At 38.3% G+C, this 20748-nt stretch overlaps 3 protein-coding genes across 3 annotated transcripts; all 3 read left to right on the forward strand.

Moving 5' to 3' along the window:
- Nucleotides 1-2642: 2642 nt before the first annotated feature.
- LOC131309575 (valerianol synthase TPS1A-like) lies at nucleotides 2643-6511 on the forward strand. The gene is made up of 7 exons (XM_058336191.1): nucleotides 2643-2732; nucleotides 3024-3122; nucleotides 3612-3885; nucleotides 4783-5155; nucleotides 5598-5679; nucleotides 5754-5817; nucleotides 6435-6511. Exons 1-7 carry the CDS (start codon nucleotides 2643-2645, stop codon nucleotides 6509-6511), a joined length of 1059 nt encoding a protein of 352 aa, XP_058192174.1.
- A 1403-nt stretch (nucleotides 6512-7914) lies between these two features.
- Nucleotides 7915-9199, forward strand: LOC131311692 (valerianol synthase TPS1B-like). The gene is made up of 2 exons (XM_058339235.1): nucleotides 7915-8038; nucleotides 8569-9199. Exons 1-2 carry the CDS (start codon nucleotides 7928-7930, stop codon nucleotides 8857-8859), a joined length of 402 nt encoding a protein of 133 aa, XP_058195218.1. The 5' UTR covers nucleotides 7915-7927; the 3' UTR covers nucleotides 8860-9199.
- Nucleotides 9200-9538: 339 nt separating this feature from the next.
- LOC131309576 (valerianol synthase TPS1A-like) lies at nucleotides 9539-14979 on the forward strand. Its single transcript, XM_058336192.1, has 5 exons — nucleotides 9539-9841; nucleotides 13564-13748; nucleotides 14153-14229; nucleotides 14303-14366; nucleotides 14856-14979. Exons 1-5 carry the CDS (start codon nucleotides 9539-9541, stop codon nucleotides 14977-14979), a joined length of 753 nt encoding a protein of 250 aa, XP_058192175.1.
- Nucleotides 14980-20748: the final 5769 nt, after the last annotated feature.

A 20748-nucleotide genomic window follows, 5' to 3' on the forward strand; every position in this document is an offset into this window, starting at 1 on the left:
GTTTTTAGAATAAAAGACAAATTATGGTCTTTTTTAATATTGTGGTGCTTGAGGATTCGGATTGTTACAGTTGGTATCAGGGCTTAGGTGATAGATCTTATATGGGATCTTCGAGTGACCAAAGCGCGTAGCAAATGCGTTGTTAAAATCTGGACTGGTTTAGCTCCTATAGCTGTAAAAACAAACTTGAGAAGAGTATCTTTTGTTTTAATTAGTCGTATTCGGAAAATTTGTCACAAATACGTTTCGGAACCATCAGTGGACCAATTTCCGGTAAGTTACTTCTTGTGGTGAACTTTTATTAGTTGGAGTGTGGAAAAGGGAAGGGGGGGGGGGGGGGGGGGGGGAAACAATGGAAAAGATGGTACACATGTGTTCGTAGGTATGAAATTTTGATACTGTGGAGGTCTAGTATATATTCTAGGAATTTACTTAAAAAGGTGCCGAATAAAAGTTATATTGTAGATGTTCAGTAAAGCAAATTCTATGATTGTGCTAATACAATCAGTGCTCTTAAGATAATGACGTTAGAATTGGAAGCTAAACAGGCTGATGTGAATGTGCCCAGTGGTTCTTGGCTTGGGGATGGTTGGAGTCCTATTCTGGGGCCACTACATGCTCCAATCAAACAAATATACCTTAGGAATTGTGAGTATGTGAGAAGAAAAAATTATTCTTATGCAAAAGGAATTAAAAGAGAGAACCCTAGGACTTGAATCATGTGTCTATTGGATAGTAAAACTAAATTTTTTGGTTGGATTGTCATTGTGTGAGAGGAAAAAATTGTTTTTATGTAGAAGGAAAAGAGAGAACCCTAGGACTTGAATCATGCACCAGTTTAATAGTAAAACTATGCTTTTTCATTAGACTAGCTAGCTCGTATGTTGTATAAAATTAGATTAAATATATACACTACATATATCTGGCTATACCTATCTAGTGCCCTAAGTTTGAGTGAAAATTCAGGAGATTAATGCCTTGTTCGATTCCCTTTTGGAAAATTTTTGAGTTTGATTTTTGGGACAATGAGTGGAAAGAGAAATTAGGATAATAACTGAAGATAATGATAATGATCGAAGAGAGATAGAAAGAGAAGTGAGAGTAATGATTGAAGATATGAGTAATGATTGGAGAGAAAGATGAGAGTAATGATAGGAAATAGAGGTAATGAGTAGAGAGATAAATTAGGGTAATAATTGAAGATAAGGGTAATGAGCGAAGAGAGATAGAAAGAGAAATGAGTGTATTGATTGGAGATATGGATAATGAGTGGAGAGAGAAATGAGAGTAATGACAGAATATATGGGTAATAAGTGGAGAGAGAAATGAGAGTAATCATTAAAAGTAAGAGAACAAATGTTTTTTGAGTTGGATTTTTTTTTTTTCCAAGTTTGCAACCAAATAAGGGCTTAATTCTTCAGCTCAGGGCCTTCCATGGCTCCCTCTGATTTCTAATGAATTATTATAGGCTTGAAACAAGCACGTCCCCGGCATTTTGAGGGTCAGAGGCGATTTTCAAGGTTGGCTTGTTGGAACCCTTAACATAAGATAGAACAAAATAAGTAGTAAATCAATCTAAAAATTCAAAAAAAAAAAAGATACATATAACAAGGTAGATAAAATTTCCGAAAGCAGTAATCATTCATTAATGTGACTGTGTCAGTTTAATATCACTCTTCTTCTTGTATTTTTTAGCGACAACACTAGCAATTATGCTTGCATAACGTGCTTATTTTTTGTACACCCTATTAACTTTGGAGCACATACTTAATTTTACCAAAAATAAATACTCCCTCCGTCCGGATTTAATAGTCTTTTTTTTGGAGTTCGTGCCATTTTTCAATCAATTATATCTTTCAATTTATAATGTTTTACGTAATTTCGAAAATATTGTATTATAGAACTAATCGAGATCTATCAAACAAAATACTTATGCGATATGAAATATATTACGGATTCAAAGATATAACACGTTTTTTAGCCGGTTAGAATAGAATTAAGAATAATTAAATCTAGACGTAAGGAGTAAATTGTTAGAGAAGCTTAAGGCACAAGACATGCCTTAAGCACATGCCTTAAGCACATGCCTTCAATTCCCATGCATGCATGCCAGACATGCCTTCAAATCCATGGACATGGAGACTGAGAAGATCCAAGTCAAGGGCTGCTGGGAGTGGGACGTAAAGTATCAAACATGGGTTCACATGCAACAGTACGTTCAACATTTTAACCGTACGACATCTGTTTCTTTAAAAAAAAAATACTGATAATTGTCGTCATTTTTTTTTTGTCGTCATTTAATTCATTAATTAATTAAGCTTTGTCTGGTGGAGGCTGTTAGGAACATATTTGAAAGGTTGAATCTTACATCGGATAAATAGAAAAGGGGTTGGACGTTAATATACAATTAGATGTCTCATCGCTTACAAGGCTTAGCTTTTTAAGTGGATATGAGTTATTCAATATATATTAGGTTCAGGTGATGTAGTGCGGACTCCGTGGATACTCCCCAATGGATTCGGCCTTGGTGCACAAGGAAGACCTCAGGTGGATCAAACTCCTAACAGGTGGTATCAAAGCCGATGACTGACGATCTTTGGGCGGACTCAAACCGATTTGTTGGGCTTGCATGGAGACTCTCGATGGCACGAGAAAAATCCAAGGTGGCTCTCGATGGAGCAAGGATGCAGGCAGAGCGCTGCATGGAGGCTTTCAATGGAGTGAAGGGGTTGGTTCTCGATCGATGGAGTGGGTGCGATGAAGTCCAAGGTTAAATTGGTGTTAGAGAGTAAAAAGATCATGGATCAAGGGGGAGTCATTTGGATCAAATCGAGGGGGAGCTAAGGCCAAATGCGTGGTTCACACATGAGGGGGAGATTGTTAGAAACATGTGTGAAAGGTTGAGCCCTACATCAGATAAGTAAAAAAAGGGTTGGACCTCAATATACAATTAGATGGCTCACCGCTTACAAAGACTTAGCATTTTAAGTGTATATGAGTCATTCAATATATATTGGGCCCAGGTGATGTGGTGCGGATTCTGTAGATACTCCCCAACGGATTGGACCGTGGTGCACACAGAAGACCTCAGGCAGATCAGACTCCTAACAGAGGCTGGTTGGGTTTCATCCTATTTAAGGAGAGTTGGCCCGAATCATTTGACAAACTATCAAGCTGTGTTGTTCTATCAGAGAGAGAGCTTTTTGAGTCTTCTCTCTCTCAGTAAAAGGATTTAACGATTTTAGCTTGAATAATCGTTTGCGTAAAGTGTGTTGTTAATTTATTTTTTTCTTCTTAATTTCACCGACACCATCTTTCTCTGGGAAAGCCTACAATGCCCGACACTCTTCGCTCCTTAGGGAACTTCCCCCCCAGTTTATGGGGAGATCGATTTTCCTCATTCACTTTACATACCTAGGTATTTAATTAATATACTCCCTCTGCCTCATTTTTATTGTCCATTATTCTGTATGTCTCTTTTATGTCTTTTGTCTATATCTTTTAGCGTGGATCTTGAAAAATATACAATATAGATCTTATTTGATAGATCTCGATTAGTGTTATATATAGCTATATAGGATGCATTTTTGACATAGCTATATATGATGCAGTTACTAGAAAAATACAGTAAAGAGGTTGAAGTGTTGAAGGAAGAAGTGAAGGATATGCTAGTACTAGATCACCATGTTGGAGCAGAGAAGATGGTTCTGATCGATGCACTTGAACGCCTTGGTGTTTCGTACCTCTTCCAGAAAGAGATTGAAGAGCTTTTGGAGAACATGTTTCCAAAGTTTGAGGAATATAGTCATGTTTTCCATGATAATTTGTTCATGGTGTCACTTCACTTTCGAGTGTTCAGGCAACATGGCTATGACTTGTCTTCCGGTAAGTGCCCTTTTTATATTTAACGCTGACAAACTTTTGTGCATAAATCAGAACACAGATGCATTCGGAGTCGTTTGATGCATATCATGAGCCTCCCGCATTATTTTGTGGGACCAACTTGTATAAGACGATTCTGTCATATCTGTGAAAGTCTGCGCAACGTAGCATTATTATTCAAATTAAGGGGTAGTTCTGGCTAGACTCCAACCTCCATACGTAAAAGTGGTTTATTACTCATCATAATAAAAACACCATGCAAATTTTCTCAAGTCAATTTGAAAAGTTTCTCAAATCACTGTCTGAAAAACAATCCAATCCCATATAGTATTAAGTTTCTTAAAGCTAAAAACCATTTTTTGGAACAGATTTTTGTACAAAATAATGTGGCATTTTTTCCGGATCCCTTCATTCAAGCCCAAACTTTTAACGCTGTAGCTAACTTCTAAAAAATGACACTGCCTTATTATTTTTTATGACATCAATTATTTAAGAACTTTCATTTGTAGGGAAAGTCTTCAATACACATCCCTTTAAGGTGTGTACCATATGCACCTATTGTGTGGTTCATATTGTGCCACCTCATAAAAAATTACTTGTAGGACCGGTCATTCATAACATTTTATTTCGTATCGTAACTTTTATACTAAAAATTCGTAACTTTTCAACAATATGATTCGTAACTTTTTAGCAATAGATTCGTAACATTTTGGGATTCATAACATTTTGATGTATTTTAATAAGGGTGCATATGATACACACCCAAATAAGGGGTGTGTATTGTAGCACTTCCCTCATTTTTGTAAATCACTCTTTATTACATTACAGACTTAGTTTTTTGGAAGTTAAAATAATTAATATCATATGGACATGGTGTGGCTCACGTGAATATTATATCAGATGCCTTTGAAAGATTTACACACAGTAATGGCGAGTTCAAGGAAACCATAAGCAGTGATGTGATGGGTATGTTAAGCCTATATGAAGCTACTTTTTTGAAGACTCATGGAGAAGATATACTTGACAAGGCCTTTTGTTTTACAAAAACTGGCCTTGAGTCCTTAAAACCACATTTAAGCTCAACTTTGGCAGAACAAGTGACCCATGCCCTGTACCAACCACTCCAAAGGGGAATTCCAAGAGTTGAAGCTAGGCATTACATTTCTGTTTATGAAAAGGATGCTTCTAGGAATGAAAAGCTATTGAGGCTTGCAAAGATTGATTTCAATCAGGTACAGATGTTACACAAGGAAGAACTCTACCACATCTCCAGGTAATTAAGATTCCACGTGTGCTTATTAAAAGAGAATATGTTGTGTGTGTGTACATGTTATATATCTTTGGCAATGACACTGGTTAATCTAATTCCCGTTCAATCTGTTTTTCTTAAACGAAAAATAGAAATAGCATATCAAGAAAGATGAACGATGAAATTGTGAACAATAAAAAGATTAAAACATTGAGAGAGCTTTGAAGAGTACGAGGATGTACTCTTCTAGTGCGGTTGTTAGCAAAGATTCAACCTACTCCACAGCTTCACAATTTTAGATAAACAAAAAAACAACAAAAGAATGCAAATAAAAGTACAAAGAAGCTAAAAAGCTCAGTTTTTTGGTAAACCAAGTTATTTTTTTAATTGGGGTGTACCATGGGCTTCTCGTAAGTTTTTTTTTTGGTAACTCATATTTGTAACCATTCTATTTCCATGTATTTAGGTGGTGGAAAGAGTGGGATCTACGGTCACATATCCCTTATGTGAGGGACAGAGCAGTGGAGTGCTTTTTCTATTCTACAGCAGTTTGTTTCGAATCGCAATACTCTCTTGCCCGTTTGGTTCTCACAAAAACTATGATAAATGATATCTGTTCTAGATGATACCTACGATGCTTATGGTACCTATGAAGAACTCAAATGTTTCACAAATGCAGTGCAAAGGTACTATTGCTAGCTATAAAGACAAAATTAAAAAATTCCTTTTGGATCCATTTTGATGACTCAGTTTGCCTATTTTCGGATTGTTTCCGGATCCACCTTGATGATCCAAAGGGTTTACATCTTAGAGCTATTTGAGGACATCGACCACGTCAAAAACCATGGTTATCATATACCAATTTGATCATAGTGCATTTATCTTTAGAAAAAGATTGCAACACCGGATTAGAACCCATTCTTATCTCAAATTAAACATGTTTCAAATATATATCAATTGTTACTTGATCAACGTGATTTTTCACGCGATTGATATTTTTTGACAAGCTCTAAAATATGAAGGATTTTTAGATCATCTAAGTGGGACCTTAGAAATTCTCGAAAATAGGCAAATTGGACCGGCCGTTCAATCCATTTGTATGCACTCGATAGGATCCTTTTTTCTTTCCCTATACAAAAAAGCAAGCCACACATCCAAGTTTACACGTTCTTAAGTTCTATCTTCCAAGCGCTTGTGGGACCCCTAAATAGTATTTTGAGTGTTTCTATCACTTATGAAGATGTAAGAATGGATGTAAACTTTGGAACATATATGTCTAGAATTGCTCTTCCCTTGAATATAGGAGGTATGATTGTGTCACATCAAGTGCTCATGTGCAGGGATGAAGTCAGAATTTTACCTTATGTGGTGGGGCCATAATATGCATGTCTATCGACTTCAAAAAAATTTAAAATAGCATATTGAAAACTATAATCCACGATGTTTGTCATATCCAACACAATACCAAGATAGTGTAATTTTAATTTAATCTATCTACTAAAATGAGGTATCTTGAATTGGAATACTTTTTCGTATCGTTAAAAGTATTGATGATAGAATCGACATCAAAACTTTTAACAATGTGCTTCTCTATGTATGAGACCTTCTCGACTTTGAAGAAAATTTATTTGCAAATTTCGACGCCATTCAATCACAGCCTTTGATACTTAATTTGCTACATTTCTTTTATGTTTGCATTTAGAGGTCTTCTCTGTTTGTCTTTTCCCATAGAGTTTACATAAAAATAAATTGTGAAGTTTGATTTTTCTTAATTTAAACCTCATATTTCATAATATTCACTTGGCCCGTTGAATTTGGTTTTGGACTATTTTTTGTCCTCCTTTAATTTATAGAAAAAAAAACTAGAGGATTAAAGACTTCCTATCCTATATAACAAAAATAATGAAAAAATTTAGTGGTGGCTGGCTAATGTAGTTTGAGGATAAAATAATTTTTTCAATGTAGTAAATAGAATGTTTTGAAATTGTTGTAGTGGCGGCTGCCTTCACTTGTCCCCCTCTGACTCCATCTTTCTCGTGTGTTAGGTGGGACATGAATGCTATTGATCAACTCCCTAACTACATGAAGCCAATCTACAAGGCTCTCCTAAACGTTCATGATGAATTTTACCAGGAGATCATGGCAAAGAAAGAAATAAACTACAGCATCCAATATTTAGAAGAAGCGGTATGGCAACTTAAATACTTCTCGCTATTATTTTTTTTATTTTGTTAATTTTATGAGAAAATAATATTCTTTCATAAATATTTTACAAAGTTTTCACATAAATGAAATTGAAATGGTAGTTTTGTCTTTAACTGGCAACTTGATAGTTTCTTTTAGAGGAACTCATTCATGATGATAACGAAGCTAGCTGCACAAGCATATTTTTTTCTGAATCCAAATCAAAACAATCATAATTAAAAGTTGCAAGTTTCTAACACAATAAGTAAATTACAAAACTATGGAACGTGCATAACTCAAGTGATTGACACATATAGAGATGAATAAAACAAAAAAACTAATGAGTAAAATTACACACAATGTTCAAGATTGTGCTTGAGTTATGTTTCTTATTTTATTATATAGTTCATTTTAACTCAAGTGATTGACACATTCTTCTTGATTTTCACTTTCTCTATGTTCATTCAAATCAGTACAAAGAAATAGTAGGATGCTACGACGTTGAGACCGAGTGGTTAAAGAAAGGATATGTGCAAAAAATGGAAGAGTATTTGGCCAATGCTTTTAGTAACCATCACTTCTCCATTGCTCACAACGGCGGCATTTGTAGGGATGAGAGAGATTGCAACCCTTGAGGCATTCCAATGGTTACAATCTCAACCTCGAATCCTCATGGCTTGCTCAACAATATTCGGAGTCATCAATGACATACAGAGCTGCAAGGTAATTAGTACAATAAACTGTTAATTCTATTTGGCATTTTTGCATTTTGGTTTGAAACTGCATTCTCAGACTGAATCCTGTAATCTTGGTTTCAACTGTAGAGAAGGTAGTTCCATTTAACAGTACAACGAGTTTAGATCTTTCAATGATCTGATCAAAACAATATATTTAAAAATCCAACTCCTTGGCATGCCTAGTTGACAAAACTGGTTTCCATTGGGTTTGATTTGGCCTGATTGTTTTACCTTAAAGCACCTTTTATCACATGATTATTGGAAAATTGATGTTAGCTTTGATTTATGTTAACAGCAAATTTTAGGGTCTGTGCAAAGATGTTATGAAGATATTTTCTAAAATTTAATAAAACTAAAAACTGCAAACAATTAAGGGATACGTGTCACTCACACGACTCCCTTTACATAAAGTTATTCTGCAATACTGATAGGTGAAACATTGACATATGGTGGATGCTCACACATGGTCATCATTTATCTAACAATTGTTTTTGTAATTTTTTTAAACAATTGAAGACAGAAGATGAGAGAAGCCACGTGGCTACTAGAGTTGAGTGCTACATGAAGCAACATGGTGTTTCAAGGCCGGAAGCCATTAGTGATTTGTTGAAAATAATTGAGAATGCATGGATCGACATCAATGAAGAGATGATGAGACAAACTATGATATCTAGAGATCTTGTCATTCGAATTCTCAACTTTGCATGCCTTTACGGTGTGGTATACAAGTATAGTGATGGCTATACTCAACCAGAATGTGCCAAAGACTCCATCATTGCACTGTACGAAGATTCAATCTCCATATGATCAAGCATTGATAATTTGGTGTTTGTTTCCAAATTCAAATGGGAAATAAATAAGTGGATGTTGGGATTTCAATTTGTACTCTATGTCCAAGAGCAATTGTGATGCAGAATGGAAATCGAAATAATTTAATAAATAGCATTCTCTAGTTTTCCTTATTTTGATTTTAGTAATTTTGTTAGGGAATTCCAATTTTAAGAATAAGAATTCTAAGAAGTATTTAGTTTCCTATGCTTGGTCAAGAATAATGAGGATTGATTTTTTCCCATATGTTTTATTTCCTTTTCAGTATTTTAGTAATGCTCTACTATAAATTGAGATGTAAGCCTTTTAGCAAATTGTTTGCTTTTTTGATGATTATTAATGAAAATTGAGAGTTTTCTCTATTCGTGTTTGTGTTTCAAAATGAGAATCTTTAGCATAAACAAGTTCGTGATCTCTTATTGCAAAGAGATGAACTGGAGAGGCTTTGGACCCTTTATGTACGTAGTTCAGATGGGAAAGATTTCCACATTGTTATGTAGCTACATAGATGTAGTTCAATGTCTATCTAATTCACATTTTCTGTGGAATCAACACACTGGAAAATGAACAAAAAGACACTCCTATACATTATTATCTGCGGTTAGTATATGTTGAAGGATTCTAAAGCTAATTGCATTTTCGACATTGCTATGTATACATGACGCAGTTACTAGAAAAATGCAGTAAAGAGGTTGAAGTGTTGAAGGAAGAAGTGAAGGATATGCTAGTACTAGATCAAGACGATGTTGGAGGTGGTAAATCAGGAGCAGAGATTGAAGAGCTTTTGGAGAACATGAACGCCATGGTGTTTTCTACCTCTTCCAGAAAGAGATTGAAGAGCTTTTGGAGAACATGTTTCCAAAGTATGAGGAATATTATAGTCATGTTTTCCATGATAATTTGTTCATGTTGTCACTTCACTTTCGAGTTTTTAGGCAACATGGCTATGACTTGTCTTCCAGTAAGCAACCCTTTTTATAGTTAAAGAAGAAAAACGATCCAATGACATATAGAGTATTGTAAGTTTCTTAAAGCTAGAAACCATTTTTTGAATCAAAATAATGTGGCCGGCATTTTTTCAAGATCCCTTCTTCATTCAAGCCCAAACTTTCAACGCTGAAGCTAACTTTTAAAAATGACGCTGCCATATTATTTTTGATGAGATCAATTGTCTCATATTCAGAACTTTCATTTGTGAATCACTCTTTATTAGTACATGAGTGCTGCTATAGGGACTAACGGGTCCGGCACCGAAATCGTACCTACGGCCGCGTCGGGCCATCTCCGGCCACCGGACGACCGATCCGAGCCGTCCAAATTTAAAAAAAAAAAAACAGAGTGAGTCTGCGCGGGAATCAATGGCATCCAACGTGCGTAGGTGTTTGATCCAAACACCTCATTTTTTCATATATACATGTATGTACATTACAGACTTAATTTGTTGGAAGTTAAAGTAATTAATATCTCGTTGCCTTTCGAAAGATTCATAGACAATAATGGGGAGTTCAAGGAAACCATAAGCAATGATGCGATGGGTATGTTAAGCCAATATGAAGCTACTTTTTTGAAGACTCGTGGAGAAGATACACTTGACAAGGCTTTTTTTTTGTTTTACAAAAGCTAGGCTTGAGTCCTTAAAACCTCATTTAAGCCCAGATTTGGCAGAACAAGTGACCCATGCCCTGTACCCAGTGGCGATGCCACATGGTGAGCCGCAGGGTCGGGCAACCCCATGGAGGGAAAAAAAAAAATTATTACCATACTGAATTTTTTCCCAAATTAATAAGGGAATTGATTTTGTCACTCATCTTTTTGTTAATACCACTCTTCTCTCACAAAACAAATCATCGAATCAAGAAACAAAGGGGAGTGATATTAACAAAAAGGGGAGTGGCTAAATCACTCCCCATTAATAAATGACCCTATTACAATTTGATGATCGATGACACCATACTAGATTATTTTTCCACTTGAAACCAACCCTTTCCTCGTCAAAGTTAAAACTTAAAGCACCACCCTTTACAATTTGATGACCACACTAGATTATTTTTTCACGTGAAACCCACCCACTCCTTGGAGAAACATTATTTGGTGGTCCAACACTCCTAAATACCACACATTTCCGTGGAATATTCCGCCGGTAAGCGTATGGATCCCGCAAAAATGTATGGTGTTGTATAAATTAATCTCATCCACTTCGAATTGTGAGTATCCTTTATGATCATTAGAAGATTCTCGATGGTAAATTGATGGGTGTTGTGTAAAATCCTGACTTTTAAAATTCTAGTCACGTGATCGGAATAGGGACTCGACACTCTAATTTAATTCTAATTGTTAGTCAGGCTACGCGAAGTGTATCGTGATCCGAATGAATGTGTGAATTCTAATTTAATTTTGTAAATACTAAGGGACAATTGAGTTACATTTGATACATGGTACAAGTTATTGTATGTTAGGATTTTGCCTTGAAAATTGAACAATGCTACAATGATCCTCATATTTTTATTTGTTTATGTTGAAATTATGAGAATTTTTGGAGACCGAAATTTGTACGCGAACGGACTAGAATAGCGACGATCGGGCGCGAAGCACCACGTGGTGCAACACGGTGCTTTGTGGTGGCATGTGGCATGCATGGGTGAAATGGGTGCTGATTCAACTTTTGAATCCACCGAAGTATATATAGTCTTGTATAAGGATATTATATTAGTTAATTACACTTACTTAGTAATTAGGAAATCAACTCCACCCCTCTTTTCTTCCACCGTTTAGAGAGAGAGAGAGAGAGCGAGCGCGTGCAGGAGAAGGAGGCGGCCATTTTTCTCCTTTAAGATCTGGTCCAGCCATGGCCATCACCGTTCAACATCAATTTCTTTTCGGGAGTCAAGGAAACTTAATCAGTAAATTTGAATCCTTCTATCCTTCATTGCTCTTGATCCCTACTCCTAATTTTTGAGCCCTACACCATAAAACCCATTTTATAATCTCAGAGGATAATTATTTTTGACAAAGGATCAGATTGCTTGTTGAGTTCTAGGTCGCATCCCCTCAATTTATCCATACATATTCCAGAATTTTCGGGACAAACTCACAGGAGTTACTATTTTTGACGTTTTCTTCATAATTAGAGTATTAAATGGATAAATATTTCATGTCATTTAAACTACATTTTATTATGGTCCTTTCCAAATTTCAATCGGTGAAAAAGGTTGAGAATTGGATTTTTTGGGAGATTTGGGAACTAATTGTTATTGGTCCTACAGGGGTGTCCTAATTTAGACTAATTACTTAGCCATATTTTTGGGTTAGTGATAATCAGTGCGCTTCTACTTCGGTATCAATTCAATGGAGTAGTTCGCACGCGTGATGAGCTAGACGTTACTTTTTGGTGAGTTGCACATACCTTAGTTACATGTATTTTCTGAAATTTTGGAATGAGATGCCATTGCTTGATTTTGCTGGAAAATATGGAATTTGAACTTCCTACTTGGTTTAATTGATGTTAATGCATGAAATGGCAGGTTTATAAATCTTTTGATTTTCAATTAAATTAGACCATGGCAATATGTTTTGAAAACTTGAATTTTACTGGTTGCTAGTACATGCTCGTGATAATATGATTCATTCGAACGGTGTCCCGAGCGCTTGGGGACGGGTAAAGATACTAGTGGCGTGAAGTAATAAGGTAGGAGATGCAGCTAGGCATGCATCACCGGGTAATGACATCTTACCACTCTTTAATGGGGTCGCTGCCCAACCGATTGGCAAATTAAAAATACCGGTGAATGCTATTATCGCTCAAAAGTGTAAAAGTTGAAAGAGAAATGAAAAGAAAATGGTCCATCTTTTGGACCAAAAAAAAAAAGAGCTTACGGGCTAAAATGCATGTACTGGATGTTCAAGGAAATATTTGGATTGTTGCTTTGAACTGTTTTATAATGTGGGGTGGTATTTCCATGGTCAAACTTGTAACGTTAGTATACGTTTTTCATCCAAGCTTCGGCTTATAAAAATCTTTTTCCAATTTTTCAGGTTAAGATAGATTGCAAGTTGTGGCTGAATGAGGTGTTAGAATAACCGTGGAGAATCATGTATTGTCTAATGGTTTGTAACTATTATACTTGTACACTTAGAAGCTCTGGATTATCTTATTTATTCTACGCTTCCGCATACTTGAATTCTATTGTTTAAAATGACGCCGATGTTAGAAATTCCTAAACTAGAATATAAGCAGGCCTTCGGCGGCTTAACACCCGCTTGGCCGGTCACGACTTCCAGGGTCGGTTTTGGGTCGTGACATGTTGGGCCCAAGACTACTGAAAATTACTCCTCTTTGTAAGCCTTAGTAAAAGTTAAGACACCACATAGAATAAAACGCAAGCGTAAAAGAAGTATTTGATATTATTGACAAAGAAACTATCATACAACATTTCAAAATGTGGAACCTGTTGAATTCAACTGTAGAAGTTTTTGAGTTTATTTTAGCATGGGTGAAACTGAAAATAAGATTATTAGAACATACCTTTTGATATCTTTTATTGTTTTAGTTGAAATGCCTGTTGAGTTTTTGATGTGTTTTTTGTCAAAATTAGATTATTAGTTGTCATTACCATTGATTTTTTTTATAATTGATAATAAAATATACGCTTATAAATAAATGACCCCATGGTTCCAAAATTCTAGAGTCGCCACTGCCTGTACGAACCACTCCAAAGGGAAATTCCAAGAGTTGAAGCTAGGCATTACATTTCTGTTTATGAAAAGGATGCTTCTAGGAATGAAAAGCTATTTAGGCTTGCAAAAATTGATTTCAATCGACTACAAATGTTACACAAGGAAGAACTCTGCCAGATCTCCAGGGATTCTGTGTGTGCTTATTAAAAGAAAATATGTTGCGTATGCGTATATGTTATTTATATTTGGCAATGAGACCGGTTAATCTAAATTCTGTTCAATCTTTTTTGTTTCCTAAATGAAAAATAGAAACAGCTTATCATAAAAGATAAACAACAAAATTGGGAACAAAAAAAAAGATTAAAACATTGAGAGCGCTTTGAACAGTGAAAAGATTGCCGTTTCAAAAAACAAAACAGAGAAAAGATTAAATGCATGCTTCTCCTTTTCAGGGTGCAACCATTCTGCTTCCAGGCTCATTTTACCCACACACTCGCACAACAGAAGAAGATTAATTCTTTTAATTGGGGTGTACTTCCGGTAAGCGTTATTTTGTTTAACTCATATGCAACCATGCATTCTACTTTCATATATTTAGGTGGTGGAAAGACTGGGACCTACGGCCACATATTCCTTATGTGAGAGACAGTGGAGTGCTTTTTCTATTCTACAGCAGTTTGTTTCGAGCCGCAACACTATCTTGCCCATCTGGTTCTCACAAAAATTATAATAATAATATATGTTCTAGATGATATCTATGAGGCTCATGGTATCTATGAAGAACTCAAATGTTTCACAAATGCAGTGCAGAGGTACTATTGCTAGCTATAGAGACAAAATTAAAAAATTCGCAATTTTTTTTTTTGGTTCTTTTTGGATCCATTTTGATAACTTAGTTTGCCTATTTTCGGATCCTTTTCGGACCCACCTTGATGATCCAAATGGTTCACATCTTAGAGCTATTCCGAGGACATCGACCTTTAGAAAAAGATTGCAACACTGGATTTGATCACAATGCATTCACCTCTAGAAAAAGATTGCAATATTGGATTCGAACCCATTCATATATCAAAATAAATGTGGTTCGAAAATATATCAATCACTGCTCGATCAACATGATTTTTAACGCGGTTGATGATCTTTGACAAGTGCTGGTGGGACCCTTAAATAGTGTTGTGATTTTTTCTATGTACTTATGAAGATGTAAGAATGGATGTGTAAACTTTGGAACATGTCTAGCACATTGCTCTTCCCTGAAAATAGGTGGTATGATTGTGTGACATCAAGTGCTCGGGTGTTAGGTGGGACATGAATGCGATTGATCAACTCCCAAAGTACATGAAGCCAATCTTCGAGGCTCTCTTAAATGTTCATGATGAAATTTACCAGGAGATGGCAAAGAAAAAATTAAACTACGGCGTCTAATATTTAGAAGAAGCACAGTATGGCCGGCTGCCATAAATAGTTCTCTCTATTTTTTAATTTGTTTTTTATTTGGGACAATTAATATTGTTTCATAAATATTTTACAAAAAATTTCACTTAAATGACATCGAAATGGCAGTTTTGTCGTTAACTGGCAACTTGATAGTTTCTTTTAGAGGAACTGATGATGAAGCTTATGTATGCACAATTCCACCAAATCATGAACAAATGGGATTAATTTGATATTCTCAAATCCAGCCTTACTAGAGTGTTAATTTCCAAGTCCCTCCATCTACCGCCAGGGTGAACCGCGAAGTTCGAATGGTGAGCTTCTCGGAGTACAGCTTCTCGAAGGGTCCCAATATTCGGTACGAATACTTTTCCCTTGAATCTCAGGCTATTATCCTTCTCGATTGTCCATCCTGGTAGCGCATTTCCTTCTCGGATTCGGTACCAAATGAACTCACAATCTTGCTCAAAGGTTTGGGCCAATAAGATTTCTCGGTGAAGCGCCGGTTCGACAACCAGAGCGTACAATCGAGCGTTCCCGTTTTCTGATGATGGTCACAGGTTGAACTCGTTGAGGGTATCCACCATCTCCCATTCCTTAATAGTTGTCTTGACCTTCTGTGCCCTATCCTTTCGGCTTAGAGCGTCAGCTACCACATTGGCCTTGCTAGGGTGATACTGAACTGTAAACTTGTAGTCCTCTAAGTATTTCATCCATCGACGTTGCCTCAGGTTCAACTCCTTCTGAGTGAAAAGGTATTTGAGGCTCTTTTGGTTGGTGAAGACCTCGAATTGTTCTCCCCACAAATAGTAACGCCAGGATTTGAGGGCGAATACCACTGCAGCCAATTTTAGGTTGTGTGTGGGGTAATTCCTCTCGTGCGGTTGAAGTTGTCGTGATCCGTAGGCTACAACTTTTCCATTCTGCATCAGCACGCATCCCAAGCCATCTCTTGACGCGTCGCAGTAAACCGTATAATCTACACTCCACTCGGGAATGATGAGTATCGGTGCACTGGTCAGTCTTCTTTTCAGCTCCTGGAAATTAACACTTTTCGCAGGCTTCATTCCAATGCAGCTTCACTCCTTTCTGAGTTAGCCTGGTCATTGGTTTGGCTAGGGTTGAGAAGTCCTGTATGAATCTTCGGTAATATCCAGCCAATCCTAGGAAACTCCTGATTACGAATACCGAGGTTGGCTGTTTCCAATTTAGTACTGATTCAACCTTACTTTCGTCCACTGCAATCCCGTCCTTGGATACTACATGCCCCAAGAACTTAACCACTTCCAGCCAAAACTCGCATTTACTCGCCTTGGCATAGAGTTGGCTATCTCGGAGTACTTGTAGCACTATCCGGAGGTGTTCCTCGTGCTCCTCCTTGTTGGTCGAGTATATCAAGATGTCGTAAATGAACACCACTACAAATTTGTCTAAGTAGGACTGAAAGACCTTGTTCATGAAACACATGAATACTGCCGAAGCGTTGGTCAGTCCGAACGGCATCACTACAAACACATAGTGTCCGTATCAAGTGCGGAAGGCTGTCCAGCTCCTGCTCCTTAGTCTGTAGTGCAAAGATGCGTCCTCTAGTACTCTGTTGCGTTCCCACGGGCTGTTTCCCCTTGTTCTGCCCATTTTGTGGCTGCTATGTTGAGCCTTCGAGGTTTTGCTTCCCAAACCCGGCCTGTGCAGGTTGTTGAGTTCCCTGGCCTCCAAAGTTCCCATTCCGATTCCTCTGGGGTTGGGGGCATTCCCGCTTGTAGTGGCCCATGGCCTGACAGTTGAAACATTGAACTGACGCTTTGTTTTGGCCGACTCTCTGTGGTTCACCACGCCCTGGTGCAGCCGTCTTCCATGGTTGATTGTTTTGAGATGGGTTGAAGGGTTTGGTAGGGTAGGGTCCGCGATTATTATTTGAAGGTTGAGTTCGGATTGGTCCGCCAACGTTGCCTGTTGCCTTTCTCCATCGAGTTTTGAAGTCAATTTCCTCACTCTCCAGCCGAAGAGCACACTTCACAGCACCGGCATAAGTGGAAAAGGCTTGAGACACCACAGCCCTTCTAGCAGTTGTCAGCCCCCATTCAAACCTTCTCGATTTCTTGTCCTCCGTTGCTATGGTGGCTAGGGCGTAGCGGGATAGTTCCTCGAACTTGGCCGCGTATTGGGTAATGTTCATCGTTCCTTGTTTCAGATTTAGAAACTCTTGTTCCTTGACCAAACGAAAAGGGGTGGGGAAGTACTTGTCAAGAAACAGGATCTCGAACTCATCGAAGGTCATGGTGGCTATGGTATGGGTTGCCTCCATCAAATCCCACCAATAACGTGCTTCTCCTTTAGCTGGTATGTGGCTAAGGCTACACGATCTCCGTTTCGGGTAATCTCCAAGGTGTCCAGGATCACCTTGACTTCCTTCAGCCATGTTTCAGCTACGGTGGGGTTGGTATCTCCATTGAAGATCGGAGGTCGGCATTTGCAAAATTCGTTCATCGCTCGAGTTCGAGTCATAGGTTCATCATCGCAGTTTTGGTTTCGGCGGTTGGCATTTAGGGCTATTACGAGCGCCTGCATGACTTGAGCTAGGTCTGGGTTTGCGTTAGAGGACTCTCCATTTTCGTATCCTAGTCCACTACGTCGGTTCATCATCTACGAGTAGAAATTGAAAGGGGGAGTTTTAGCCTACCTAAACAATTTTCCTTTTGCAAATGGTGTATCTTCCTAAAAGTTAAAAGCAATTTATCACGTAGTATGTAACAGTACTCTTTTAAAATTAAGCAAGCTTTACATAGAAAGATACAATACGAGCATAGAATTCTACTACAAGGCAAGTAGAGATCTTAGGATAAGATTCTTCCTAATACAAGTTATGACGATGCGATATCATCCTACATCCAAAAGGATTACAATGGTCACTAGGTTTATTCAAGTACGCCGAAGTGGTATCCTTGGTTTTCACGGGTCCGTTGGAGTCTCGTCTTCTTCGAGATTCCCTTCACCTGACAGGTTCTGATAAGAGCCAAAATATACATATTTTGGTCCTCCAATGTCTACATTTATTAGCCCTTTATTTTTGTTAACTGATTTTTATTATGTGTTTTTATGTTTATAGGTTGCTCGAGCCCGTTGTCCGAGACTTTGGATAAAAAGAAGATTTTAATGAAGTTTTGGGTCAAAGTGCAAAATGCTTTGGAATTTGGGTTGGTTAATTCAATTTTGGACAAAGCTCAAGGGCCACTATGTAATTATTACTTTCAATTCCTATATAACAATCTTTATTACCCTGCTGGGCCTGGCAGCTTTTGAAACGGAAAAAAGGGTTTCGGACGAAACATGAAAAAAAGAAAAAGCTGCTGCTTCCGACTGCCGTGGAACATAATTAAGGGAGGCGATCGGTACTAGGCTGCCATTTTTTTTGGTTCGAATATTGTTTAGGTTCACTTGAGTTTTTCTTTTTACCAAGTTATTTAAAGTTTTGTTCAATTGTTTGTATTCCGGTAATTCGTATTGATTTTCATTTTTTTTATTAATGTCATTCATTGTTTCTTGTTTAATTTAGATCCTGTGTTTATTTAATATCGCGAGCAATAAAAGCATGATTAATTTTACGGTTTCTTCTATTTTTTATGCAATGTTGAATGAGTAGTCATTAGGTAGGGTCGCGGGGTGATTAGCACGCTGTGACTAGTTCGGGCACTGCTTCTGTTTTCAAACAATTAAAAAGATGATTTTAGATTGGAAAAAAATACTTCTCGCAGACGAACCCGGGCATTATCGGAGCCCATGTGAATGGGGGAATGGGGGTCCAAAACTCATTCTCCACTGCGCATGGGTATATGGCGACCATAGGGTCTCACGTCTTCCGGGGTTTCTTTTTCAATCTAAAGTTGAACGTTTTTACGACCATAGGTGTTAGTTAATCTCAATCAATCGTCAATGGGTGGCTACCTAAGAGCCAGTTTAATTAGTAACAACCTGAGTTTTTAATTAGCACACATCACTATCTCTGTGGATTCGACTCAAACTTTTCGGATATTGTGTTACGTCGGTCTCCGCCCTACGCTCGGGGCAACCCATTAATTTAGAACTAGGATTCCGTCAAGCATTTTTGGCGCTGTTGCGGGGGACCGTAACGTGTGTTAAAGAATTCGGGTAGTTAGTTTTATTTTTGTTTTTGCTTTTAGTTTTGTTTGAGCCATCATAGGTAGAGGTGCGCAATCCTCCATCGTAGGAAAGCAATCACCTCTAAAGCCTAAGTACTACCGAGACAATACCAAGAGTCTCGTAGCCATTGAGAGAGAGCCGAGAGTAATCGTGGAGGGAGAGTCTTTTAGTGGTGATTCTTTTGATATCGGTGGCCTTTTCGTTGATTTAATAATTGAGCCACCAATAGTAGAGCCACCGATGTCGATTCGTGCACACATGCATCTTGAGAGGACCACTCCTCTTAGTCCAATAGTTCTACCAACTGAGATGGTGGAAGCACGCAATGCTTTCACCATTAAGCCCGGTACATACAATGCCCTTCCCCTGTTTTATGGGAAGGAGAATGAGGATGTGTTTGAGCATGTCCATCATTTCGAGGGGTTGGTGCGCACCCTGGCCACCAGTACTCAGTGGGAGAATGCTTGCCTTAAGCTTTTTTCAGCCTCGCTTAGGGACAATGCAGATAAGTGGCTGCAGATGCAGAAGCCACAGTCTCTCAGGACGTGGGCTGCTGTCCGAGATTTATTTTACAAGAAATATTTCTCGAAAAGTAAATCGAAGTACCTGACTCGCCAAGTCCAATCGTATAAGCAGAAAGAGGGCGAGTCATTTTTAAGGTGCTGGGAGTGGTTCAAGGACTTACTGTTGTCCTTACCGCATCATGGTTTCGTGAAATACCAGTTGGTGTCATTTTTCTATTTGGGCTTGAATGTTACTACGGTCCAACAAATTGAGTACCTCTGTAAGGAGGAGGATTTTCTCGACAAGTCCCCAGACGATGCGTGGGACTTTCTCGACGAGTTGGCCGAGAAACACCAAAGTTGGGAACCTTCCGACCTCGGTGATAGGGCCATGGCTGCGCAGGGACCCAGTGGGTCTGGCAATTTTCCTTCTAGTGTGAGAGAGCACAATGTCCAGTCTCAGCTGGACAAAATGGCTAAACAATTAGAGGACTTCAAGCTTAAGCAAGTCCATCAGGCGAATGAGGTGAGAATTGAGGAGGTGTGTGCGTTATGTGAGTGTCCGAGGCATTTAGTCACTACCTGCCTCGCGTTTCCCATTGTCAAAGATGCATACCATAGTAATCAGGCTGAGGTGAACACGTTTAACCAGCGTTGGGATCCATATTCAAATACCTACAATCCAAGGTGGGCCCAAAACCCACTTTTGAGTTGGAGGGATCAAAAAGCCCCGGTGCAACCCCAGGCACCACCTCAGCCACAAGTTCAGCAATTCCAGCCTCCTCAAGGCCAAATGACCCAGTTTCGTTACCCACCTCAACAGCCGTAGGGGTTCGGTCCTTCATCTTTTGGACCACCCCCAGGCATAAACCATCCCCCGAGGGATAAGCAGACTGATGAGATGATGAAGGCTCTCATGCAGTCTCAAATTAGTTTCACCGAGCAGACTAAGCAGGCAATTGGTGACATTAGGACCCAATTGACCCAGTTGACGGCGGCAGTTGGACAAGTCCAGCAGGAGAAGGGAAAGTTTCCTTCTCAACCTCTAGTCAATGCCGCTGGTACTCATTATGTGGGCGATTCTTCTAGCCCGAGTAAT

This window comes from Rhododendron vialii, chromosome 12a (genome assembly GCF_030253575.1).
Source record: "Rhododendron vialii isolate Sample 1 chromosome 12a, ASM3025357v1".
Taxonomy (NCBI): domain Eukaryota; kingdom Viridiplantae; phylum Streptophyta; class Magnoliopsida; order Ericales; family Ericaceae; genus Rhododendron; species Rhododendron vialii.

What these genes read in the sequence shown, in the direction of transcription:
- LOC131309575 (XM_058336191.1), top strand. Translation starts at nt 2,643, where the DNA reads ATGGCACGAGAAAAATCCAAGGTGGCTCTCGATGGAGCAAGGATGCAG. An exon ending in TCAATGGAGTGAAGGGGTTG is followed by an intron (nt 2,733 to 3,023) that starts GTTCTCGATCGA and finishes TATTGGGCCCAG; the next exon opens with GTGATGTGGTGCGGATTCTG. An exon ending in TGGCTATGACTTGTCTTCCG is followed by an intron (nt 3,886 to 4,782) that starts GTAAGTGCCCTT and finishes ATATTATATCAG; the next exon opens with ATGCCTTTGAAAGATTTACA.
- LOC131311692 (XM_058339235.1), top strand. Translation starts at nt 7,928, where the DNA reads ATGAGAGAGATTGCAACCCTTGAGGCATTCCAATGGTTACAATCTCAA. An exon ending in ATGACATACAGAGCTGCAAG is followed by an intron (nt 8,039 to 8,568) that starts GTAATTAGTACA and finishes AAACAATTGAAG; the next exon opens with ACAGAAGATGAGAGAAGCCA.
- LOC131309576 (XM_058336192.1), top strand. Translation starts at nt 9,539, where the DNA reads ATGACGCAGTTACTAGAAAAATGCAGTAAAGAGGTTGAAGTGTTGAAG. An exon ending in TGGCTATGACTTGTCTTCCA is followed by an intron (nt 9,842 to 13,563) that starts GTAAGCAACCCT and finishes CCAAAATTCTAG; the next exon opens with AGTCGCCACTGCCTGTACGA. An exon ending in CAGATCTCCAGGGATTCTGT is followed by an intron (nt 13,749 to 14,152) that starts GTGTGCTTATTA and finishes TCATATATTTAG; the next exon opens with GTGGTGGAAAGACTGGGACC.